At 48.4% G+C, this 26,312-nt stretch overlaps 1 protein-coding gene across 1 annotated transcript; it reads left to right on the top strand.

Moving 5' to 3' along the window:
• The first annotated feature begins 656 nt into the window (after positions 1 to 656).
• On the top strand, positions 657 to 23,331 carry CRY2 (cryptochrome circadian regulator 2). The gene is made up of 12 exons (XM_040600518.1): positions 657 to 896; positions 3,708 to 3,816; positions 7,313 to 7,455; positions 14,440 to 14,624; positions 15,939 to 16,027; positions 17,062 to 17,202; positions 17,700 to 18,011; positions 19,093 to 19,244; positions 19,395 to 19,597; positions 20,062 to 20,151; positions 20,667 to 20,808; positions 21,298 to 23,331. The coding sequence occupies exons 1-11, from the start codon at positions 700 to 702 to the stop codon at positions 20,804 to 20,806; spliced, it is 1,761 nt and encodes a 586-aa protein (XP_040456452.1). The 5' UTR covers positions 657 to 699; the 3' UTR covers positions 20,807 to 20,808; positions 21,298 to 23,331.
• Positions 23,332 to 26,312: the final 2,981 nt, after the last annotated feature.

Genomic DNA, 26,312 nt, shown 5'->3' with positions numbered 1-26,312 from the left:
GAGGTTACCCTGTGCTGTGATTTCTCATCCCAGGGATCAACAGCAGCATCCTGGAGGGAGCTGTGACGTTGCACCAGCTTTCTAAAACCCCGGCCCCTTTATATTTAAAGGGTTATTTGGACAGCAGTCCTGTTGGATAGCAGTTGATGGGGCTGCTTCATACCCTGCGCCATGGATGCGACGTGATGTACCATGCCCTGTGTGTGATGTCTGGCTGCTCCTATGGAAGGACACCCCATTTCAGCCCAGAATGTGTTTCTGCCTAATTGGGGGGGGTGTCCTGCTCCATGTTTCGTGACCATAGGCACCACCTTGCTCCTTTTCAGTGCAGGCTGCCACTTGAGGGTCCCTGAAATTATTTTTCTTTTTTAACGGAAACTGACGATTATTTTATCTTTATTTTATGTTCGCGTAGTGACTTGTAACGGCCAAACTTGCTGAATAAAGCCGGGGGTCGCTCTCTGGATCTGATGAGGGGTGGGAGCGACGCTGGCAGCAGGGATCGCTGTTGGAGGGGGGGGGCGGCAGCCACACGCCCCCGCGGCCGCTGGGGGGCGGCAGAGCGCCTTCAGGCACGCGCTCCGCCCGCTTCCGCCCCACCCCGCCACGCTGATTGGCTGCTGTCGCACCTAATCAGTGCGGCGGGGTGGGGCGGAAGCGGGCGGAGCGCAGGGGCCGCGGCGGCAGTTGGCGGCGGCGATGGCGGCGGCGGCCGCTCTGGGCCCGGCCGCGGGCCCGGCCCTTTGCTGCTCGGTGCATTGGTTCCGCCGTGGGCTGCGTCTCCACGATAACCCGGCGTTGCAGGAAGCGTTGCGAGACGCCGCGTCCCTCCGTTGCATCTATATTCTGGACCCTTGGTTCGCCGCCTCCTCCGCCGTGGGCATCAACCGCTGGCGGTGAGGAGGCGCCGGGCCCTCGGGCCGCGGGTGGGCCCGAGGGGGGGGCGGTGGTGTGGGCTCCCGCGGCAGTCGGTGCGCTTTCGGGGGCGGTGGGTGAGCCGTGCCGCTCAGCACGCGATGCCTTTGGCCAGCCGGGCCCCGCTGTTGCTCCCCCCGCCCCCCTATTCCTCCCCCCGGTCCCCTCCGTGCAGGGGAGAGGCCGCCTTGCCCGGCTGGCCTAGGCACGGTTTTCACGGCTCTGTTGCCTGACCGTGTGGAATGGAGCCGTCCAACTTTATGTAATGGCATTAGACTTTTTCCTTACGAGCTGGGCGAGTGTATGAGAGCAGCAGACCGATGGACGTTTATACCTTTAGGAAATGTTTTCCTCTGAATCTAGAGACAAGCGCAAAGAATGCTTAGAGCTGCGAGACTGCACCATGCCTTCCCTCTGCCCTCCGAGTGCGCGAAGGCATGTGCACACACCTGCCTTCCACCTGTCCCTCAGATTTTTACAGAAATATGCTTTGGTTGCTGCTAGGGTGGTAGAGATGAAGCTTTGGGGTTTTCCCCTCTCTACAAATAGGAAAATGTGTGGCGAGCCAGACCTCCTGTAACATTACATAATGCTGTCGTGCTGGGTCTTGGCTGTCTCAACATTTGGCAACCCAATCCAGGTAGGGATTCTCCTCTGCAGGGCTCCTCTCTGTCCAAGCAGAGCAGATCTCCCCCTGCCCTGTCGGATGGGCAGCCACCTGGCTAAAAATCCTTTTAAGTGCTCTTTGAAATGTCACGTGGCTGTGCGTAAGGGAGACTGTAGTTGTGACTGATGGCTTCTGCTGTGCACCTACCTCAGCTTCATCTTAAGGAATGAAAAGGCGTGGGGGGTTTCGAAGCGTTTCTAGAACCTGCATCAGAGGATGGCTTAAAAACTGTAAATGCGCAGAAATGACCACAACGTAGCTGTTCCGAGTATAGAAGATTGTGGATTCTGTTACAGCTTAAGATCTAGGAGCCTGAAGTGATCTTTCCATAGACTCTTTACAGGCAGCAGCAGACTGAAATGCCGTTCACGTGCTGTTGTTGATGCTAACTGTCCTTATTTGGAAGAACCAAAGCAGTGCCCCCAGAAGATTAATTCCTGATCCATTTAATCCTTGTTGCTCTCAACCAGCATTGTGAGGAGAGGAGGAAACAGGTAGCGGTCTTGTTTATGTTGTACTCGTGGAATATATGAGCAGGTGAAGTTTTTAAAAATAATGTTTTCTGGAGGTATGTGGCTACTGCAGATGTCGGAGATTAGCACCACTGCCTGTTAGACAAAAATGTGGTAGCGAGTTACTTATTTAGCAGAGTTCCCATTGGGAGCCTTGGCTTTGTTTTGCTATTTTTTTAATGTGATTACTTGTATTCAGAGTTCTATGCTCCAAAAGCAAATGCTTGTGTTTCAGAAACGTATCATGTTGAAAATCCCTTGTTATTTAACTGCACAGCATGTGTAAGCCATATAGGGTTAAACCTTGTTTAATTTTTAGAACATTAAATTTTAGAAAGTTGATAATTCATGTTTAATAGACGGAAAGTGGGCCGGGGGTAGGGGAATGGTTTAGGTTACCCAGACCTGGTTCTGGATCTTCTGTACTGTGATACTGGGCCCTTCTTTCCATGAACCCCGAGTCCCTTTCTCCCTCAGGACTTGCAGAGGGAGCTTGTTCTAGCTCAAAGTTTGCAGTTCCCATTATAGGCAGTGCAGCTGAGGAGAGAGGAATTACCCACTTTGCAGGGCAGTTGTAGCTTATGTTTCCTTAGCTGTGTGTGGTCTTAAGGGAGCTGATGCAGATACTCATGTCTTGCAGGTCACGCTGCAGAGCGGGCATGCAGGAATGACGGAGAGGTGGAGGCTGGCAGGCTCGCTTACAAAGGGTTGCGAGTTTGCCAGCAGTGCCACGTGCTGTCGCAGGGACTGGTTTTAAAGCTGGTGTCTTTTTTTCCAGAGTTAGACAAAACGAAGTGAAGTTACGACATAGATGGGGTGATGTGTGGCTGTGAAAGCAAAGATTATACAATTGGTGGTTTATAGTGTAGGGGGGGGTTAGTAAGACACACCATTAAATGCAAAAAGCACTTAAATACTTTTTTACAGTTTTGGGGCAGGAGGGAATAGATTAATGTATGGCATGCTGTCATCTCTGCAGCTTCATGTGGAAGATAAATTGCAGTTCTGTTTGCAGCTGTTCTAAGGACACGTAATTCTTGCCTTGGGAGATCTTGGTGCCCAGTCCTGTGCTACTGATGGGCTAAGAATGTACTTTCCTCTGCTGCTTGCGTATTCGTAGCCAGAACTGTGAAACTTGCATGGCTCTTGTAGTAATTCATTACTTTCCTTGGAGCAGTGTATAAACATCTTTCTACTTTGTATGCAAAATCCCTCCTGCCCCAGAACCCATGAACGAATATACTAGGGAATTACATGGTTTATGCTTTTCTCCGTATCATAATGTGGAGAGAGCAGCTGGCAGGGGGGTGTTGCCAGCTCTGAGAGAGAACGTGGGAAGGGTGTTGCAGGAAAAAGAAAATCCTGGAAACCTCTTGCAGCTGGACAAGCAGAACGTGCATATGAATGGCTGGGAGCTGGCTAGTGCTGCAGTCTCATAGCAGTTGGCAGACAGACCAGGGATGAATGTGAATTCTTGTTTTCTGTTTCTTGTCCTAACTTTTAGTTTGATTTGGTGTTGCAGGTTTGCTGGAGTCCCATGCAAATTCTCCTCATTTGTCTTTTAGCTGTAACTGGACTGACTGACACTAACTGCGGTTGTTTCTTCTCTGCAGATTTCTGCTCCAATCTCTGGAAGATCTGGACAACAGTTTAAGGAAACTCAGCTCTCGCTTGTTTGTTGTGCGAGGGCAACCAACAGATGTCTTCCCAAGGCTCTTTAAAGTAAGAGAACAATTTTCTGGAACATAGTGAAGAAAAATTGATGTCCTGGTCCTGTCCTTGTTGTCACTGATGAATGATTGTTGGCAATCCGCTCAGCTTCTCTAACTATACCTAATTCTTCACTATAACAAACTCTTCTCTGTAACTGCAACGAACTACTATCCCTAAGGGCCAGCTTCGGAGCCAGATACACTCTTGAACTCAGACTAGGAAAAAAATATAGTAGTAGGGTGTAACGTAGTACCAGGGTGCTTGAGCTTCTCTTTTTGAATGGTGGTCCTAGTTTCTGTAGTCTGGTCTCACAGAGTTGCACTGTAACACATTGACTCCTCTGTGTTAAGAGCTTTTTTCCTGCTGGCAGGTTTTTTTTTCTTGCAGTTTTTACTCAGGAAGACTGCTATGTCCATACACCTTTACAGATCACTGAAAAAGCATATTGATCTGTATGTGAATTGCCAATAGGGCTTTGTGTTAAAATCTCAAAATTCAGAAGCTTTTATGTTAGCTGACCTTCCTTTCCTCCTCCTATTCAAGACTGCAGTTCAGTCAGCTCAGCAGCAGAATAAAGCTTGGGTCCAAGCTTCCTGCTGATGTACCATTTAGGATGCTGGAATACGCAGTGGCCGATGATGAATTAGTGGGATACGTTTCTGAAGCAATATGTCAGTGCTGCAGATCAAGAAACAGGGCTGGCAGGAGTGTCTCCTTGAATATCAGGGTTCATCAAGCAGTATCATTTTTCTCTGTCCTGCTCTGAGATTGTATTTCCCATTGTTTTTGAAGCTTTTTGATGGTGTCTTTGTTAGAGTGACAAAGCTAAATGAAAAAAACATGGTTCACAATAGTCTTAGGAGTTGGGTTTATCATGTGGACTGCACCTTACGTATGGTTGACAGAAGTAGTGTCCCCAAAGCCTGCTAAAGACCAGCTGCTGAGAAGGAAAGGTAAACTTGAATCTATACCCTCCTGCTGTAAGTGGTTCTGATACATATTTTCTCAAGGAGGGCAGTACTGTGGAGGGGAATCCGACTATGCAGGTCAGAAAGGGCACTGATACTTACTTTGGCTTCCGCATCTTAACGTGACACAAACTATGTGCCGTTTTTAGCCTTTTCAGAATCTTGGGTTATTTTTATCTTTTGATCTGTAAATAAGTTCTCACTAGTAGTAGTTCATGCCCTGCTTAGTTTAGTTCAGGGATTCACAGGATAATTGAAACTTTGAGGAAAATGCTTGCTTTCGTCAAAGAAGAAAACATAGTTGGCAGCGTGAGGTTTGGGAGAGGTGGTTGTCAAGTCGGACAGACCTGCCTTTTGATGCAGTCTGTTTTGCCTGTGCAGATGAGTTGATGAGTATCTTAGATGTGCTGCAGCAGAGCTGAAAAGAACATCTGTGGGGAGGGGGTGTGTGTTATGCTGTTATATGGTAAATGTATGGCTTTGCTGGGGATTCAGGCCTCTCCAGAGCTGCTGCACTGAACAGTGAATTAGCAGCGGCTCATGCCTTGCTGTCAGCTGTGGTAGAGAGGAGAGTTATGTCACGTGGTAATGCATCACTTAGACCTAATATAATTTCTGCTCTTGCTGCCAGTAGCTGAGCTATGGTGTTGGTAACAGTCACCGTGAAGGCACTATTATGCACGGGTACCCTGAGGAGAAGTGTACCTGTCAGCTCTCTGTTAACCTTTGCAGGGGTGTTTTTTGTCTCATTTCCTCTGAACAAACATCTGTAATTTTACCTCTTCTATCAAAGAAAAGCGTGTCGTTTGTTCACTGAAGTTTGCTCACAGTCCCTTTGGTGTGGTTTTTTTTTCCCCCAGCGGTTTTTCTTTGCTATAGGCTAGATACTAAGAGACAAGTCAGTCATGACTTTTCTTTTGTGTATCTGCAGCAATTCATTGTTATACAGCTTACTGTTTTCTGTTTGGTTGTGCTCTGCTTATTGTGTGCTACCGTAGCACACCGTGTGGTGGGCTTCTCAAAACTTTAGGAAATACCTGAATTTGAAGTTCTGTATTGTTACCTAAAATCTCTCTTAGCCTTAAATGGTTTTTTATTCCATTTGTTAGTTTCAAGGCAATAATATATGTCTGTTCAAGACCAAAGTCATCTTTTCCAAGCCTTCTAGCTGATGCTGTCTGTCTTACAAAAGAAAGAAAAGTTTAAAACGAAGCTGTTAAATCACACGGGAGCAGGACAGGGGCTGGATCATGTCTCTCTGACCCCTGCTCTGAGCTACAGATGCTGTCGTGTTCTTATTTTGAAAAAGGAGTGGAGGACATCTCTGAAATGCATGTTCAATGGTACATAACTGTTTTGGTTCTCTGTCCTTCCTAATACTAATTTTAGGATTGAATCTGAAAGTTTAGAAAAGAAGGGGACTTGTACAGTTGTTTTCTGCTTCTAAATTCCCTTCCTCATCTTCAGCATTATTTTTTAGTGGCATTTAGTGAATTAATTGCATCTGTTCTTCGTGCTTTTTTTCTGGTTCCAAAAGACTGTACTTTATATACAGAGATGGCTTGGACTGCCTCACTTGGAGAATGTGGTTTGTATCTTAGCTGTGTGAGGGTTTTTTTAAGTGTCTTTCTAGATTTCTGGCTGTGTTTGACTAAAGTGTTTGCTAAACAAATCTGTGGGCTGCTGCTCTGCTTGGTGGATGTCTCGGGAGAGTCGCTGTGGAAACCATTAAACCTCTTCTCATAGGATTCATTTTCTGAGGAAAACTAGGCCATAGTCTTTGAGAGCAAACTGTGCTCTGGAAAAGCCTGGAAGAGGCTGAATGCTATTTCATAAAGCCTATTCCATGTAATTTGTGAGGGATCTCTTAAAGGTGTGAAGATTTAGAATAGGTACGTGGCTTGACTAGGGTAAAATAACACCCCAAAGTTAGGACTTTAATTTAAATCTGAATTGCAGTATCATACTCTACTGTGCTGACCAGAAAGGTTCACTCAGTTGCCATCCTTTGTCCTGCATTTCCCATTACCTGTTTTTTTTGCTGGTCCTCTATGATGTGATGACTTTAAAGAGACATTGGAAAAAATTTAGAGTGTTTTGGTCTTACTTAATGGTAGTCTCCACATAAAAATACAGGGTTTTGAGTGGAACTCCTATTGAAAGATTTCTCTGAAATGGTTTCTCTGCACGTTTTGGAACAGGGTGGTAGGGTTACTCATGGGCAGCATGTGCAACAAAACAAGTTGTTGTTAGGCTTGGGGACTGAGCTGAAACCTAAGAACATTAATAGAGAAGAACTCAAACCTCCTGTCATGTGTTTTAAACCTGAAATTTAGGAATTTGCATAGCAGATGCAGTGCTTGCTGGAGCTGATAAAATTGTTGATTCTTTGGTTATCTTGACTCCAGACTGCTCACAGGAGCCTTCCCTAAGATTCCAGGATGTAACACTGTCCAGGAATTCTGAAATCCTGGTTCGTAATTGTGCTGGTTAGAAAGAGTCTTCTGTGACAGCTGTGCATATTGTGTTTCTTGCAGGAATGGGGAGTCACTCGTCTCACCTTCGAATATGACTCGGAGCCATTTGGTAAGGAGAGAGATGCAGCTATCGTCAAACTGGCCAAGGAGGCTGGTGTGGAGGTGGTGATAGAGAACTCCCACACCCTCTATGACCTGGACAGGTACGGGGAGGGGGGGGGGAGCAAGGGTAGAGGTGATGCCTGGGCTAGACTGGGATTGTTGCGTCTGGGAAGACTTCATCTCCTCCATTACGCTGATCGCTGTATGTTGATCACTGTCATCCTGTGTGAGCCTGGAAGGTGTCAACAGGATTACTCTGCGCCCTTGCACTTTTGATTAGAGCACGTCAAAGTGCTGACAGTGACGTGAATGTACAGAAAGGTGTTGCCTCAAGCTTATTAAACTCTGTACTTGGCAGTCATTTAAGTTGCTCAGCTGTGTCCTATTGATTGTTCTCCTTCAGCATGTCCTCACTGCATGGGCTGCTTTTTTTTTTTTTCCTCTTCATTGTAATAAACGTAGTTGAGCTGTTGTCTCAGATTATGAAGGCAGAGCTTTTAACTGATGGATGTACCAGGACAGCTGGAAGAAGTAGAACAAGGTAGATGGGGGCAAACTTACCTTATTCTAAAACCTGAATGCTTTGTGTCTGTTGTTTTTTGTAGTGTTGTATTTGGTATGGGGGAGCCTTGCCTTTATGTTGAGTTTTATACATTTACATATATATATATGATCTCCTTGAACAGTGGAGACAGTCTTTCAGCTAAGACTCTAGGTATGCTTAGCCATGTTTCAATACTATTCTTACAGGTTGCTTGCTTTTTTTTTTTTTTTGGATGACTTGTGCCAGAAATGTTGAATGTAGATTTCCGCCTGTAAATCTTCAGCATCCATAATTTCGTATGGGAAGAAGCTCTGCAGTTAGCACATGCTCTGTGGAAATGTTTGTCTTTGGACCGAGAGGGATTCTTCTTGAACCAGTCTCATGAGCAGATGCTGCTTTCTAATTTTTGCATTAGAAGAGAGAGACCATGAATGCTTATTACATTCTCACCCCTTCGATGTCAACGCCCCTCACATCTTTCCTAGTTTGCCTAAGTTTTCAGGTGGAATCAGTTCCATATCTCTTCTAAGTTTTTGTCACCTTTCTTTATACTTCTGGGTGTTTCTAGAGATGGAGAGCAGTGATGAAATCTCTAGCTAGCATTCAAAATGTAGGAGTGACATGGATTTTTGTAGTGCTATAATGTTTTGTGTCTTCTCCTAATAGTAACTAGCATTCTTCTTGCTTTTTCCGAGTGCTGCTTAACTAATATCTTAGAGCTTTCCTCCAGAATGGTCATAGCTATTTGAGAGGCTGCTACTGTATGAGTAAGTTGAAGATTGCATAGCTATGAATATGGAGAAACAGCGAGACCAACGCTGCATTTCATCTGATATTTTTGTCAGCTGATCATGTGGTGTATAAGGGGAATTTTCAAGTTGCCTTTCATCTGTAGCCATCCCAGATAGCTTATTGCGTCAGTGAACTTTATCATCATGCTCTTTTTTGTGCCTTCCCAGATACTTTATGAATAATGTTGAGCAGCACAAACCCTAGCTCAACTCTGTGTAGGATTTCTCCTCCTGTTGGAAATGTTCGTTCTTGCTCTGTACTGTGTCTCAAAGAATTTTCTGTCTGCGGGGACCTTTTCCTTTATCCCAATTTGTTGTGGCTTCTTTAAAAATTTCCAGTGAGAGATCAAGTCAAATGGCTACTGAAAATTCAGGTAAAGCGTATCAACTGAATCTCCCTTGCCACAGGCTTAAATGTCACAAACAGATTTTGAGGCACAACTTCCCTTTACAAAGGCCACATTAACCCTCCAGCATATTGCGTATACCCATGCATTCACTGATTCCATTAGTATTTTCTACCCATCTGCCTAATGCATGTATCACACTCTATTCTGTTGTCCCTCTGATGCCCTTGAAATGCTTTTTAAATCTGGAGTCATATTTCCCTTTTTTTCCTCTTAGTATCTGAACAGGTTTACGGCAAGTGTTACACGCAGCATGTTTGTAACATGTAGTTTGGGTATTTCTTGATGTCCATTATAACTCCTCGATAAATGCTCGCTGGTCCTGGCAAGCTGTTGCTGTTAAGTGTAGCTTTGTTTTGTGGTGCTTCTTCCTGACCTCCCAGTCTGTGACATCTGATAAATTCCCTGGAAAAGATTTGGAGTCATAACCTCCCTGTATACCTCCATAGTGAATACACCTGCAAAAATAAATGCAGGTATTTTCGCTGTGCTGTTATGGTCTCTGCTTTTTTTTGTTGTTGTTGTTGATTTGACCACCTCTCAGCCCTACAAATATACTGAAGTGTTTGTAATGGATTTTTATTACTTTATTTTTTTACTACTTAGGCTCTTTTTAAAAGGTTTCGTAAACTTTTGTTTGGGTTGGGAGGTGCAGGGAGGCTGCTTTTGTGTTTTTTGATTTAACCTACCAAAGTTTGGAGGTTTCCCATCTTCATTTGGCCTTCATTTTTCAGAAAGATTTTGCCTTCTGTTACCTTTGCTGATGCTATTCCTTAATTGTTTTGACTCCTGTGATCCTTCTGAAATCTTTTTTGATGGTCTGTGTGCAATTGTTGAATTATTTTTTTTTTTCTCCCCAACATCATCTTCAAATCATCTCTGTGTTGTCTGTCAGTGTTCTGCATCTCAGCTTGTTCTCTTTGCTTAGCACACTTCCTTGGTTTTATGCATTATGCTATTGTTGCTCCTGGAAGGATGTTAAATTGATGCATGCCAAAGTCACAGTTAGAGCAGGCAAGTGATAACTAACATTTTCAGCTATACCTTAGCACTGCATAAGATCAAATAATGAATTGCCTTTCCTTGTGGGTTCTTGATTAATTGTTCCATGGAGCAGTCATTTATGGCAACTAGAAAATTGGGTTTTGGCAGGCAGCAGCATGTGACAGCTACCCAGTTTGTGTGGAGACAGCTGAAGTCTCCAGTTACTCTGACATGTCCTGGTTCTTGGCATCTCTGAGATTTCTCAGCAGGTGGTAATACAGTTCTAATACTGTATTTCTCCTGGAAGCCCCCCTTAGAATATTTCACTCTCCAGTCATGCTACCGTGAGTTAGAAGACTTGTGTATGTGTTGTCCCTCTGCTCACCCTACTGTTTTTCTTGCGTAACTAGTAACGTGGCATCCTACTCCTCATCTTTCTTTAATCAAGATTCTGACAAGGTTGTCAGGGCTGGTTTTAAACAATTTAGACTAATCTTTCACCTCTACATAAATGATTCCAGCAGTTCTTCCCTTGTCCCCTGCAGTGTGTTCCCAGTACCACCTCCACCAGCTCCTTGTAAACATTCACAAGTGAACTGAACAGGCTCTTTGTAAATGTGACCGGTTTTACCCAGGAGGAAGATTACAATATGCTCCTTGTTGGCACTGCCAGCGTAGCTCTGTGATTAGCAGAGCATCTTTTCTGTCCTCTTGTCCTCTCCCTCAAAACAAGGAGAGGGCTATAAAAAAAATCAGCATCAGTGCTGGAAAATACTCCTAAAAATCTAGGAATTCCCAGTCAAGATTAGCGATGTTCAGATTGTAGAAGTCAGACAGAAAAAATAATCGCTTGGGTATCAGCTTAGCCTGCTCGAAGCCTTTACTCAACAATTATTCTGTCTGACAGCTTCCAGCTGACAGGTGGTTTTGTCTCTTCTCTGGATCTGCCTGTTTTCTCCTTAGCATCTAAATCCTCTGTAGTCTGCTTGCTGATGGTCAGCATTGTGGTTTCTGTAATCCTGGACAGGCCTGTGTTGTTATTCATGGGGAGTGGTTTAGGTCAGGAAAGAATACTGTGAGCTTGTATGTTTGCAATATGCGTCAGGAGCAGCTTTTCCTCAAATATTCTAGCCTAAGGCTGAAATGATAGTAAAATGCATTTTAATAGGAGCACATACTAACTTAAAGGAACCAAGCCCTGCAGAAGGGAGAGTACCTTGCTGGTTCTGCAGTTCATAATTACACCAAAAAAGTCCTTTATTTCCATCTAAAAAGGTGAAGTCAAACTTCTGCCTGCCAGATCTTGTTATCTGTGTCTGTCTTGCATGGTGCTGTGCTGTCACGTGTTTTCCCCCTGTGCTGGTACTTAGTCTGTCATCAGGTCTTCATCTTTCACCTGCTCATGTGTGTGATTCTGTGGAAGTTGAATTGTTTGTCCTTTGTCCAGCCTTGTGTGGAATATCTGCTGGTTATCTCTCAGTCTCCTCTTTGAATCTGTAGAAATACCCCTTGTCTTACTTACACGTAGCCCTACACGCGCTCTCCGGAGTGAGGATTTAGATCAGAGCAATTGCATAAGCTGGCGAGGCTAACTAAATAGTCTGCGTGAGTTGGTAGCGGGGCGGGTTGTTGAGCAGCCTGCTTGCCGAGTGCTGCTGGCAGCCAGCTTTTCCTTGCAGAAGGAAGCAGGGGGGAGCACATTCAGTACCATGCCAGAACTGGGCCCTGTCATTAGCAAGCGAGCTGAGGTGTCAGTTTTTTGAGGCAAGCAGCTTTCCCTCGCCTGGTAGCCATCCCGCTGGGCCACTGCTGTGAATCAGAAGCTGACACCTGTGAGGGTGTGTGTTTGAAGTCTGCAGACACTTCAGTCACAGGTGACTGACTGTAGGATACTGTATAATCTTAGAAGCGCCAGAACTGTGTTTGATCAGGTTTTGGTTGCCTGCTTTCTTGAGGTAAAGTGTGACTGTATGACTGACAGTCAAAAAGACCCTTGTAACTTCTGGCATCGAGCTGCTGCTGGCAGATAGTGCTGGGCAGATATATTGCTAGTCTGGTACACAGATATTTTAGTGTGTACTCACTAACGCCAGAAAGCTTAGGGTTTGTGTGACAAGTGCAGCGATACTGCTCTTCTGTTCCGCTTCAAGAAAACTAGAAGAATAACTGCCACGTGTAGTCTGTGGATTGCACTGGGGGAGACGGATGAAACAGGAGTATTAAATCCAGGGGGGCTCCCTTTTTCTGTCATCGGGGAAAGTCCTGTGAGATTGTACTGCCTGGGTTAGAAGGACAGTATTGTATCATACCCAATATTTGATACTTCTTTTCATGGCAGTATTGCGGAAGGTTCACATTGTTACACGTAATGCCAGTGTCAGGTGCTGTGAAATGTGCAGCTTGTCCTAGCCCTATCCCTTAAAAGACTCGCGTCCCAGACCCAGTAACTGTCTGTTCAGGAATTTAGGAGCTGTACTAGGTAACTTCACTCGTATTCATGTGCTTGAGGATGTTGGATGCAAGACACTGGTATCCACCTGCAAGTCACAGCGACCTGCTCCAAGTGGCTGGCTGTTGTCAAAAATTTTAGCTGTGGATCTGGGATGTGGTATAATAGTGTAGATCTCAGACTGAGCTGCAGCCTCAGCAGATCTTTGGAAGAGGACTGAAAAAAGGGGCAGTGTTAAAGAAGTGGCTTCCCTGTGCCTATCCCCAGCACCTCAGGGCAAACATGGTGCAGCTTTGTCATGTTTTTCAAAGCTCTGAACTTCTCTGGGAACATGTGAGCCTGTCCAGAATGCAGTAACTGGAAGTGCCTCACTTCTCTTCCAGTGGCAACGCTGATTTTCTGGGGATCTCTGGCTGGTTTTGTGGGGGGACCCCAGTGATGAGCATAGGTTGCAGGGAAGATTGTGGTGGGTAGTATAGTGTTTGTGAGACTTTGTGGTCTCTTGCCATCCCTGGGGTGGTACGGGGTCAGCCAGCGGGAAAAGTGTGTGTGTGCGAAAGCAGAGGACGTGCTTTCTGGTATGGAGGTGCAGGACCGAGTGTTGCCTGTGAGGCTGCCCGCTGTGCCGTGTGTGGCGGTGCTGTGCCCGCACTGCAGTCACCTGCGTAGCCTCCGCTGGCGATGTGCGGTGTTCCGCACGCCCTGCGGCCGGATTGCCCCCGCTTGTTCGGTAGCGGCTTTTTCTCCCAGCGTTCACAACTCGTCAGTTGTCCCGGTCCTGCGGGGACGGACCGGCCTGCGGAGCGGGGGGAGGGGCGGCGCGGGCCCTGTCCCCGGCCGCGGGTGCCCCGGTGGCCCCGCAGCACACGTGAGAGGCGCTGGGGACCGGCGTGTCGCCCCGCCTCGCGTACACGTGCTGCCGCGGGGGGGAGGCACATGGCGGCGGCCGGCCCCGCGGTCCCGGCTGTCAGCCCGGCCCTTGCGTAAGCTGCGGGCTGTGGGGCGGGGACGGCGCTGTGCTGCGCTGCCGCCCCCGGTGCGGCGGTGGGGCTGGCCGCCTCAGCTTTATGTAATGCCGGCGAGCCCTGGGCTGGCTGCTTTGCTGTTAACTCCTTCCTCTCCCCGCAGGAGCGGGGGTTAGAACTGGCATCTCTCACCCTGGGGGAGCTTACCTTGCCGGGGGGCTTCTTAAAGCCCTCCATCCCGGGGAAAAACAGACTGCCTGGCCCTGGCAGGCTGTGGATGCTTAGTGAAGTGGAGGAATGGGGAACCGTGGCAGTCTTTTTTTCCGTAGCGTGATCTGACGCAGGAGAATAACATGAGGCAGGTCCGCTCGTGACCGCACGGCACGGGGGAGGATGGCGATCCCTAATCGTGGGGAGAGAGGAATGACGCAAACTGGGATTTGTCTCATCTGAGATAGGTGGAGGAGGCGTCACTACCACACTGGGACTTTATGTGTCAGACAGGGAGGAAGTCAGGTCAGAATAATGTTAGGATATCACAGGGTGTCGGGGGAACGTATGCAGGTCTGGGATTTGCCGTCCTGGGGAGACAGAAAGGCAATAATCAGATTGAGATTTCATACTGGGGTCTGATGAGGAGCCCTGGGAGAGATGCAATGCTAAGCTCGGTTCAGCTGAAGCTGTTTTCGTTTTTTTCCCCCATGGAGATGAAATGGTATCTGGGGTTCTGTTTTCTGGGGTATTTGGGGGCTGGTTGGTTTTTTTATTATTTTTAATACTCCTTTGAAGGATACATCAGGTGGAAGCTAGGTTTGTAAGGATTTCTGTATCCAAAGTGAAAGGCTGTCCTGGGCAGAGATAGTGGGATGCAGTTTGGCTGTCATTTCCATGTGTCTTCTGTGGTAGTGAGGCTGTGTGGTTTCACCTTGCTTATTTTGTCTCCAGAATAATTGAGCTGAATGGCCACAAGCCACCCCTCACCTACAAGCGCTTCCAGGCCATCATTAGCCGTATGGAGCTCCCAAAGAAGCCGGTGAGCACTGTAATAAGCCAGCAGATGGAGGCATGTAAAGTGGACATCCAGGAGAACCATGACGATGTGTATGGGGTTCCATCCCTGGAAGAGCTGGGTATGTGTTGAGAGTGAAGGCAAGGGTTAACTGCCAGCTGAAAGCGGATCTAGTGATGGCTGGCATGCGCCCAAGACAACTCCAGTGTTCTCATCTGACCCGGGCTGCCTCTAGCCCTAGAAGTAGCCTGATGTTTTCAGAGAGTGCTAGACCTTCTGAAAACAGAATGCTGTCCCTTGCACTGCTGTTGATGCACAGCATCCCCTTTAGCATTGCTCTGAAATGCTCTGCATCTGTCCTTATGTTCTCTGCTATACTGAGCACGTAACCACATGTCTCATGTCCTTGCCAGCTGCTTTCCTCCTACTGTCATCTCTGACACATTGTGTAACTGACCTGAAGAAGTAAACTAACAGTGTTCCAGGCTTAGGTCATTTCATTCAGTTGTTGCAGAGCAGCAGCGATTTGGGAGCTTAGCAAGACAAAAGCTATTACAGAAACTTCTTTCACTCATCCCGCTATGCCTTTTGGTCCTGTATTTTCCTTGTAGAAAGGGGATGAATAGAGAGCTGAGGCATGAGGAATGCAAGGCCTACATCAGGGAGGTGAAGCTAAATGGAAGGGAAGAAAGGATTCATGCAGAATACTGTCTGTGTGTGTGTGACTGGAGGCTCCAGTCATACCTCCATATCACCTTGTACCTTAATAATGCATAGTTTCAGCAGTCACATAAAAGCAGGGGCCTTCCCAACAGGAGTATTCTAAGGGCTGCGGTTCTGGGTGGATCACCTTCCTTTGTCTGGCCTGATGTGAGTCTGCCTGCAACCTTACACTGCTCTGCTTGCTGCGGGGGAGGCTCCTCTGTCAGCCTGGAGCAGTGCAGGGAACCCGCTTCCCCTTTTGCATTGGTTCTTCAGCACTAATCCAGTGCCTTTTCCAGCACCAGCTTTCAGCAGAATAAGGAGCCTCACCAGGAGTAGCCAGGCCATCTAGTGAGCTGCTGGTGTCCACAGCAAGGTATTTTGTAAGACAGAGCTGTGGAGCATATGTTTCTTTGCCAGCTGCTCTGGCCTTTGGAGCAGAGCCCTGTGGGGTGGGTAGTGCCGAGGAACCAGAGAGTGCTGGCATGTGAGCAGTGGGAAAAGTCCCCAGAGGGCTGCCTGAAGCATTGCAGGGAGAGGCCCTTGTAGTGCACTGTCATGAGCAGGCTCTCCCCATGTTCCACATGATTTGCCTGCTGTACAAGGACTAGAGCAGCAAGTAAGCCATGTTAGGCAACTGCAGTATGTAGTCTATTGCTGTTATTAATGCTTAATCTTATCTATACCTGTTGTCTAAGTATGGCTTCAAATCTTACGAAGTTCTTTCTCTCAGGCTTTCCTACAGATGGTCTTGCCCCTGCAGTTTGGCAAGGAGGGGAGACGGAAGCTTTAGCACGGCTGGATAAACACTTGGAAAGAAAGGTAACCCCTGTTATTTAAGTTGTGATTCCTGCAGGCTGTGCCTCCAAGTGAAAAATGTTGAGCATTGGCTCTTCCTAGCAATGGTCACAGCATTCACCTCTGGAAGGAGTGTTTAGTATCAGAGTACTCCTGTGATTTTGGGTTGTGTGTGAAGCAGGGAGCTCCTGGGCTTCCTCAGACCCAAAGAAGTAGAGCTGTATATTAATTATGCTGTTTGAAGCACACAAGTTTCTTTTCCCTATTTCTACCCCTCAGTTTCCTTTAAAGGAGTGCAAACTTGGAAAATCTCATGTACGTTGCTCAGGCTCCGTGCTGCAGGCCATCTCATCATGTCTTTAGCTGAAGTATTAGTGCAAGTACATGTTTATAAAAGGACACCTTCCCCTTGCACGTCAGCCTGTTAATATGTTCTCTCACTGACTGGCATTCCGTGAGCCCCAGGCTGAAATACTCAAATTTTTCCTATGGGGCATGTGTTCTTGATTATAGTGCACAAGGCAAACAATTTCAAAGTACTGAAAGATGTCCCAGGTGCAGAGGCATCACTCGGTTTTAACCAGTTTATATCTTTTTAATGCTGGGTGGCTTGGTGGCAGTTGTAGAAGTCAAAGCATAAATTCTTGTGCTGAAGGGGAAACAAACTGTCAGTGTAGTGCTCCACAAAAAGCTCTGAACTCCACACTTTTCTTGTTTAGGGTGTGAAATGAGATAAACGTACATGGACATAAACAGTTGCATTAGCTTGTGTCCCTAGGAGCTCTCAGGGTTAGTAGCTCCTGCATGCAAGGCAAATCTAGTCCATTTCTTGGCCAAAATGACTGATTTAAATCCTGGAGCAAAGGTTTTGCATTTCCTGAATGGGGTGGGGGATCGGGATTGCCCACTTGAGACCTTTCCCAGCAGTAGCTGGAGGTGAGTGGAAGAGACTCTGTTGTCAGACCCGAGTATCCTCACCACCCACGCAGAGGCCTGGCCTTTAGCAGTGTCCTGTGAATTTGTAGGTTTTTTGGCTCATTTCTCCTGAATATGTCTAGGCCTGGGTTGCAAATTACGAAAGACCAAGGATGAACGCCAATTCGTTGCTGGCCAGCCCTACAGGACTCAGTCCCTACCTGCGTTTTGGCTGCTTGTCCTGCCGCTTGTTTTACTATCGTCTCTGGGAGCTGTATAAGAAGGTAAGACTAAAGGGTCCTCTGGAGAGCAGGCTGGGTTTGTGCATAGATAGCACGGTGCTGGTTCCCAGCCAGCGTGCCAGAACAACTGCAGAAGTTACTGCTGCCTCCCTTGTGTTTGACGGTTGGGCTAAGCTTGTTGTTACTACAGAAGAGAATCTTGGGTGAGGCAGAGTTAATTTTCTAGTAGTCGAGCAGACCTTAAATCTACTGGTGCTTGTTCTTCAGTTTGGACTTCAGTGTCACAAGCCGTGCAGAGCTCTTTACTGTTAGTTTTGTGTTGTTTGAGTTGCTGGTAAGTGGGCCAGGTGAGCTGAAAGCAGTGCTCTGATTTCGCCACCTGGGGTTTCTGGTAAAGGATGATCTGGAGTTAAGGTCATTTATGGCAGTTGTCAGTAACTGACTTGGGAATTGTGTGTAAATGCATGGGTGGCTTACAGCTCAGCTTAATGAAGCTAGTCCTCCCCTGCTTGTGGATACCCTTGTTCCCTCCTCCACAGGTGAAGCGGAACAGCACGCCCCCCCTCTCTCTGTACGGACAGCTTCTGTGGCGGGAGTTCTTCTACACAGCAGCCACAAACAACCCAAAGTTTGATCGCATGGAGGGGAACCCCATCTGCATCCAAATCCCCTGGGACAGGAACCCTGAAGCCTTGGCAAAGTGGGCAGAGGGCAAGACAGGCTTCCCTTGGATTGATGCGATCATGACCCAACTGAGACAGGAAGGCTGGATCCACCATCTGGCCAGGCACGCGGTGGCCTGCTTCCTGACCAGGGGTGACCTCTGGATCAGCTGGGAGTCAGGAGTCAGGGTGAGTCTGGCATTTCCAGAGACTTGCAGGAGGCCATAAGGAAAACAAAAGTCTACTTGGCACTTGCTGCAAGGATGGGCGCACAGGTATGGCTTTTGCTTTGCATGTAAAAGTTGCACAGAAGAGAGGATTTGCTAGCAGGCTCTTGGCCTGCCAACAGCCTGATTTCTTTCTGCCTTCTGCCGTGAGGCTCTGATGGTGTCAAGAGTTTCCGGTAACCATAACTAATGTTAGTGGAACCAGTAGTAAGTATGGACTGGGGGTTTGGGGACTTCTTTTTTTGTTTGTTTGTTGTAAAAGTTCTCTCAATCCATCTGTTTTCTTGGCAAGTTCAGTATCGCTTTATAACTGGACCTTTTTCCTCATTGTATAATCCATCACTGCACCAGTCAGGGAGTGCTCCATGAGTGTGAAATCTGAGCCTAGAGTCTCTCAAGGAAAGAGGTAAAAGACCCTCCTCTTAGGTTCGAGCTGTCTGTCCCTTCAGATGGCCCATCCCAGTGTACATACTGACCTAGGTAAGAAGTGGAGGTGGGGGTATCTGGTCACAAAGCTCACAAAGCGAAGCATAGCTGAAAGCGTGCCATAGGGTCAGATGCTAAAAGCACAGCATCTGTGCATGGATGTGAGCGAGTTACTGCTGATACTTGTCTGCCTCTCAGTGGCAGGATGCTCTCGGACCTTCAGAGGGGTTCTTGCTTTCGTGCTTGTTCTCCTGTGCAGCATCTGCCTGCTTCCCACAGTTGGTGCTTTGCACTTGTTACGCCTCCCAGGTTAGAATCGATACCCAAGGCTTGCTGCAACACTAGGTAGTGATTTAGTCTGTAGCTGCATGAGAGAGAGAAGCCAGCGCTCTGTCAGTGTGAGCAGACAGTACCTCCCTATGTGAAAGCGTCAGGAAGTGAGATATATTGACCAGCCAGCTGGCTTCAGCCAGCAGATTGCCTCTTTGCTGCTGTTTGGGTTCCTAGGAGCTGTTCTGGCAGCTAAGTGCCTGCCATTTGACATGGCATCTTGAGTCCTCCTGCCACGAAGCCCTGCCTGGGGAAGCTGTCATTGCCTTTTCTTCAAATTGCTGCAGGTATTTGATGAACTGTTGCTGGATGCAGATTTCAGCGTAAATGCGGGCAGCTGGATGTGGCTTTCATGCAGCGCATTCTTCCAGCAGTTCTTCCACTGTTACTGCCCTGTGGGTTTCGGACGTCGCACAGACCCCAGTGGTGACTATGTTAAGTAAGTGATACCACTGGGGCTTCTTTATAGCTCGATCTATGAGCCTAAGTTGTTCGGTGGCTGACAGGTGCATGGTGCTTTCTGTGCGTTGTGAATGCTGCGTTGCTGCGCTTCAAGTGGTGTTTGTGAATCTTTTTACTTGCGTTGCAGGAGGTATCTGCCCAAGCTAAAGGGTTTCCCTTCACGATATATCTACGAACCGTGGAATGCGCCTGAGTCTGTGCAGAAGGCAGCCAAGTGCATCATCGGGGTGGACTACCCCAAACCCATGGTGAACCACGCAGAGACCAGCCGACTGAACATCGAACGCATGAAGCAGATATACCAGCAGCTGTCACGCTACAGGGGGCTCTGTAAGTACCAACAGTTGCAAAAGATCGTGTCTTTGGTAGGAGATAAAATGCTAGGAGGAAAGGTTGTGATAGCACTTGTGTCTCTGGCCAGTTCTTGCAAGGGGAAGCAGTCCCTGCCAAAGCTGCTCGCTTGGTTTTCAGGGAATGCTCCACTGAGCTCTTGGACACATAGGAGTGGAGTCAGAGTAGTTTTGAGAGCTGGTGATGGCACAGCACTATTTGCGTGCCACCAATGGTCCCTTCTTCACTTTGGGAAAAAAAACGAGGTAGAGCATCCGAAGTAAAGAAACATGCTGCTGGATCGTGGTGTGTCTGTGCCAGCTCAGCAGGTGCAGCTCAGAAGCCATCCTGCTTTAGGATGTGGATGGGCTGGTCGGTCATCACTAAGGTGTTTCAGTGTGAAAGGCTTCTCTCCCCCCAGATGTGTTTTGTTGCTTAACCATGATCCTCGTGCCTTTCTCCAGGTTTACTGGCATCAGTCCCTTCGTGTGTGGAAGATCTCAGTGGTCCAGTCACAGACTCAGCTTCAGGGCAGGGCTGCAGCACCAGTACAGGTGAGTTGGAGCTATTTGTGTGCTTCTGAGGTAGTTTCATGTTGACTTAAAGGCTGTGGGCATGGGAGAGAGATCCTTTTCTTTGAAGAATAGTTAGCTAGGAAAACATAGATCATATTCACCTTCCTTTAGGCTTCCTTCAGAAGTCCCCAGTGAGCCTTCATTTCTAAAAGGGCTGAAGAATAGGAGCTCATTAAAGTGAATCTTTTATTCCCTGTATGGGACCATGTGCAGCCACTTAAAGGAGAAGTACAGATCACTGTAGGGCAAGTTAGGTACAATTAAGCTGTCCTCCGCCAGAGGAGGATACCTTTGTGTTTGTTCTGGAGAACTTAATTATTCTGTTTTTAACAAAGTTTTTTGAAGAGTTTTCAAGGAGGCTCTGGCAACGTGTCTCGGGGCTCATGCACTGCGTATTCTTCTTTCTCCCAGCTCTGTGGCAGGTTGAGCTGGGGTATACTTGTGAGGGGATCTAAAGGTGGGGAGCCATTGCAATGACTCTTCTTCCTCTACAGCAATGAGGCTGTCGCAAGCAGACCAGGCTTCTCCAAAGCGCAAACACGAGGGAGCAGAAGAGCTGTGCGCTGAAGAACTGTACAAACGAGCCAAAGTGACAGGTCTCCCCGCTCCAGAGATCCCTGGCAAGAGTTTGTGATTGTGAGTAGTCCCTAGTGTGATCTGGCTTAAACTGCCTTGTTCTGGCAGCTAGCAAGGCTCAATCTTATTTGCTCCCTGCATTTTAATGAACAAAATAGACTTGCTTGTGGGGAGAGGTGGCTCCTAACGGTAATTCCATAGCCCTGTAATTTGGCAGTGGTCTGCCCTCTGGTTGTTTTGCTTTTGCTTGACAAGCTGTTAACTCAGCTGTCCGGCAGAGAGCAGTACCCTGTTGCTAGAACAATCACAGAGCACAGGTGTTCATGGGTTTGCTGTAGTGAGGCTGGTTCTTCTTCCACAGAGTGGGTTTGCGGCCAGGTTTACCCGTGCGGTGAGTGTATGGGCTAGAGGAGGGGAGGACGCAGGTCCAGTCACCTGCCTGAAATGCTCCGGATCCCAGGAGGGAAAGGAGCTGGTCGCATGTTCTGTCAGCTTTTCAGTACGAGAGGGGAGGTCAAGGCAAATTCTGTCTCTTGCTTTCTCCTACAGCCAGCGACAAGCACCTTGTAAGTGAAGAGTGAGAGTGCTGAAGAGGTGACCAGAGGAGTAGGGAGTGCTGCGCAGAGGGACTGGAACTCGTGATCCCACCGGGAAGTCGGGGGTGTCATATAAATGTGTAATTCCAGTAGGTGCCACACCGGGGCGCTGCGTTACTTGTGCTTGGGAACATTTGGCTTCCTGCTCTCTGAGCCAAATCGTCTCTCCGCAGCCGTGCCCGAAATCTGCCCGCATTTAAGGGTGCCAGAGCCTTCTCTCAACTTGTTTGCTCCCAGGTGTGTCTGTCTGGCTTTTCTGACAACGGCTCAGCGCGTGTGAGTTGGTGCATTGATGTAGGCAGCAACACCTGCACATCTCAGAAATAGTGAACATCCTTTCTCATCACTAGTACTAGGCAGTGAGGCACGCTGATTAATTTAAATCATAGTAGGGGTTGAGAAGGAAGCTGATACAACGTCAAAAATAGAATACAGAATAGGGTACAGAGAACAGGAAAAAACTCAGTATTTCATTAGGCTAGACTGACAGCGATGTAAATGATTTTTGAGTAAATCATGGTGGTATTTGTGTGGGATGGAAACAAAGAGAAGGAAAATGGTAGCATGAGAACGAAGAGATACAAACTGTCCATTAGAAAGGCACTGCTTTCCCTGCAGAAGAACCTCACTGCTGCAAGGTGAGCCACGGTGCTGTAGCCTGGAATGGGCAGCTTCAGAGCAGTTTGACACCTGTAGGGGAGGGATTCTGAGAGGAGGAATACTTTAGAGAATAAGACCATGCATGCCTTGATAGGAGTAAAGCAGTCTCCTGGAAGCTTGCTGGCCCAAATAATAAGGGAGCTACACCTGAGCCCTGCACTCTATAGCGTTTCCTTCCCCGAGTGAGAGCTCTCAAGCAGAGTGACTGGTGTCTGGTGTGTAGCCTGTGGAGGGCCTCATACTGATAGGGGATGTGTTACACATCAGCTCCTTGAAGTGAGTCTTCCTCGGGCTCAGTCCATTGACCATTCTGTGTGCTCTTTCCTGTATTGGCGTCCGTTTTGAGTTTCTGCACGGTATACTGCAGTACCTCGTACCCTGCACACTGCTCCTTGCCATTTGCACTCACGCTGGTGCTTTGTAGCCTAGCAGGGAGATGGCATCGCTTTCCTGGCTCATAACCAACCATACACTCCTTGGCCTCGTCCTGTTCCATGTCGCTTCAGTGCGGTGCTGGCAGAGCACTCCTGCTTGCCTTCCCACCTGAGAGAGCAGGGGAGGGCAGTACTGCAGAAGAGCCTCTTTTAGCCATTTTCAAGAAGGATTAGATCAAGTAGCTGGTCTGGTGCAACGAGCTGCTGTTGGCGCTGTTTTCATTTGCTGTCCAAACCCTTTCATCCCCACCTGGCACAAGTGGTGTGGGGCTATATGTGAGCTTATGCAACTAACAGCTTGGGGGACACAGAGGTTGTCTCCCACTCTGATAATCCACAGGGATAATTGGATTCAGTTTTGGAGTCCATGTTTAAACCCAAAGCAATGGGGCTGCAAATAGAAACTGATTCATGAATCTGGGAAGCCTGAAGTAGTTGAATGGGGTCTGTGAGTTAAAGCTTATTCAGCTATTCAATAATTTCCTTCCCACTCATCTCCCTGGGGAATTGACCTTAGATTCCTTTTCCTAAGGGAATCCATTGGGTGGACTGACCAAGTAAGTAAGTAAATACACTTTTCCTGCCCTTACTTTCTTCTAAACTACTATTCCTAGAGTCTGCCTAGTGAATAACCCAGTAATCGACAGGTTTTGTCTCCTTCAGTCTGACCCAGACCTTACTCTCATTGTCTTGAGGGTAGAAAAGTAAAAAGAAAGAGAGACCCTTTCCCCCTCCCCTGTGTCCTGCTACAGAGAGAAGAAGGGCAAGACATGCACTTTGTACACTTTGGTTACAGAAATAGTGACTTCTGCCAGTTGGAGGGTTTGATGCTTAGGCAATGGTCTGTACATATGACTTTTTTCTTTTTTTATATATAAATGTCTTCAACCCTATCTTTGCTGTCATCCAAATTATTTTGTTTGGTAAGTGGCATTTTGGCGGCTGTATCCATGGGGGTGAGGAGCCAAAGGGAGGGGAGGCAGAAACTCCCAAGTGATCTCTTGGAAGGCTTTGTGGGTGAGGAGGAAATCCCATCTGCAAGGTGTCTGTCAGCGCCTGAGACGTGGATGGTGGCACATGGAAGAGCTGCAGTTTGGGCAGTAGAACTGGGAAGGACACACAGAAACACAAGGCCAGCCAAAGACAAGGGGAAAACTTCCTGCAAGAAACTTAAGTAGGCTGGGATTCATCTGCTCTGGTATCTTTTCCAAACTGAAATGATAAAGGTGGGGGAAACCCTGTGACAAACAAGTAGAGGATGATTGTTCGCTGTTTTCTGTAGCATTTAAGATTGGACATGCTTGATTAAACTACAAGATGGCAGATTGAACGAGGCTCGCCTTAGTTTTGGTGGCAAGCTCTTCCTTAGCTGTGGGCGCTAACAGTTTGCATTCAAAAAGGCTTGACCAGTTCATGGGGAAAGAAGAAGCCATCAGTAACCATGAGTGAAGATGCCATCTTTGTTTCAGCAAGGAGCAGAAGATGCTGGAGGCTGAGATAAAGGAAGTACCGGGAAACGGATGCCAGCTTGGGGCTTTCCATTTTGTGGGGCAACAACTGTTTTCTGTGTCTGAGGGGCAGGTGCCAATATTTGACCCCAAAGCAAGCGTAGTGTGAGCTCTGCCTGGGGAGAGGGAGCAGTTGGCTTTTGATGCCGTGAGAGCAGAGGCTCTGGAGATGTTCCTCAGGGTGGTGTGGGGGCTCCTTTCAACTGCGAGGGTGAGCACTGGGGCAGAGCAATGCCACGCAGCTATGGACGGTGTGAACATTGTCCAACGTGGGTCTCCTGTCGGGGACAGAGCTTTTTCTTTTACAGATCTTCAGCTGAGTTGTGAGCTGACACCAAATACACCATTTTCTGGGTTCCCCAGTTTGAGAGATGGGGAGCTGCTGGGGAGGGGCCGGGGGGGCTGCGAAGGTGGTGAGGGGCTGGAGCATCTCCCCGGGGAGGAAGGGCTGAGCGGGCGGGGGCTGTTCAGCCCGGAGAGGAGCAGCTGAGAGGGGATGTCACCCACGGCTGCAGGTATCCCCGGGCGGGTGCCCAGGGGACGGGGCCAGGCTCTTCCCAGCGGTGCCCAGCGACGGGACGAGGGGCACCGGGCACAAACCGCCACACGGCCGGTTCCCTCTGAGCAGGAGGGAGAACGTGTGTCCCTGGCGGGTGGCGGGGCGCTGGGCCGGGCTGCCCAGAGCGGCTGGGGAGGCTCCTTCTGCGGGGCCATGGTGCAGCCTGCGGGGAGAGCCTGCGGGGGGGGATGGGGCTGGGGGCTCGGGGGGCACTGCCCGCCCGCGCCGGTCGGGATTCCATGATGATTTAGCAGTCTAGCCTAGGACACAGCTTGAGTAACGTTCTGCTTGTGCATTATGCCATCCTCCTCGGTGCCTCTGTGTAGACCAAGTTACTGGAACCTTTTCTTTATTTTTGGAGAATTACGTGAGGTACATCACTTTCTCAGTGACCAGCAGGATACCAGGGAGCGTGAGTAGCCACACAGCTTCTTGTCCGGGTTCGGCAGTGGGTCTGATCCAGAACTGCTAGGCTACAGTCTTGGCCTCAGCTGGGTGTGTTCAGGTAGCACCAGTACAAACACCAGCTAAGTCATTATTGCAAGCAATCCAACAAAGCCAAGACACACAAAAAATATTTTGCATGTATAAGCATTTAAAATTGGGAGCCTTAATTTGTTTGGCAAGTTTGAGATGCAAAAGGCAGGTTTTGAAGATGCAGATTGGGGTATTTCAAAGAGGTGCTGGAGATAAAAGGGCACGCCTGGTCTGCAGGGAGGGTGGCACTACTGGTGGTGGCCAGCTGTGTGGGGTGCAGCCGAGGTTCCTGCTATTGATGAGCTGTTCCCTTGTCTCCGGACCCTCTCGGGCTTGAGAAAGTAACGGGTCAGTGCTTGAAGTGGCTTGTACATGACAAAAAACCCTTTTGAAAATAGCAGCCTGTGCCTTAGAAAATGAAGAGCCAGGATGACAGCAAACAGTCCAGCTTTCTCTACCCAGAGTGTAATAATGTCAATTAAACCTGGAGAGGTTGGGCTTGAGGCTCCTCCTCTGTGCTGGCCAGGGCATCTGTTCTCCCTGTCAAAGGAATGACGGTGACATGGGACAAAGGATGGGAATTGGCTAACCTTGGATTTCTAGCAGAGAGTGATTGTCTGCTCCATGTGCTGGTGGCTGGGGAATTCCCTTCCCCCATGACTCATCCATCTGCAGAAAGGAGCTGGGGCGGCTTCAGGAGGGGCTGGCTGAAGTGTCTGGATGCAGAAAACCCACCTGGGTATGAAGGGATGGGAGCCAGAGCTGTGGCCGTAGGGGCAGAGGGGAAACCAGGGCAGTGAGGAGGGTGGTTGATGGAAAGAGAGCAGAGCATGGGGGGGCGATCGGGTGGTTCAGCTGGGGGAGAGCAGCCGGAAAAACTCTCTTGGCACTTAAGTTGTCCTCCGGCTTAACTTGAGGCTGAGAATGGTTGCCCTGAAGTGAACCTGACAGTCAACTGGACAACTTGAAAGAGAAAGAAGAGAGGAGATGCCTTGCGAGCCGGGATGCTGGCTGGGGCAGCAGCGTGGTCTGTTCGCAGGAGGTGTGCGTGCGCTGCAGTGGGTGCTCGGCTGCCTTTGAGGCGGACGTGACCAGCAGCAGCGCAGCCAGAAAGGCCCAGGTGGGTCTCCTGCCTGGCTGGCCCGAGCCAGGACTGGGGTGAAAGGCCCAGTGGCCAGACTGGGGGGGGCTCTTGGCGTCCCAGCAGAAGGTGAGATGTGCTGGTGCTGATCTGGCCGCAGCAGGCAGCAGCTTTTTTACCTTCTGCCCTGGGTCAGGGACCAAATGACAGCCACGCTGCCGAGGAGTTGTGTGTTGGTAGCTGGGGTTG

Source organism: Falco naumanni, chromosome 7 (genome assembly GCF_017639655.2).
Source record: "Falco naumanni isolate bFalNau1 chromosome 7, bFalNau1.pat, whole genome shotgun sequence".
Taxonomy (NCBI): domain Eukaryota; kingdom Metazoa; phylum Chordata; class Aves; order Falconiformes; family Falconidae; genus Falco; species Falco naumanni.
The sequence above is the reverse complement of the archived record's forward strand: the minus strand, read 5'-3'. Positions and strand labels throughout refer to the sequence as shown.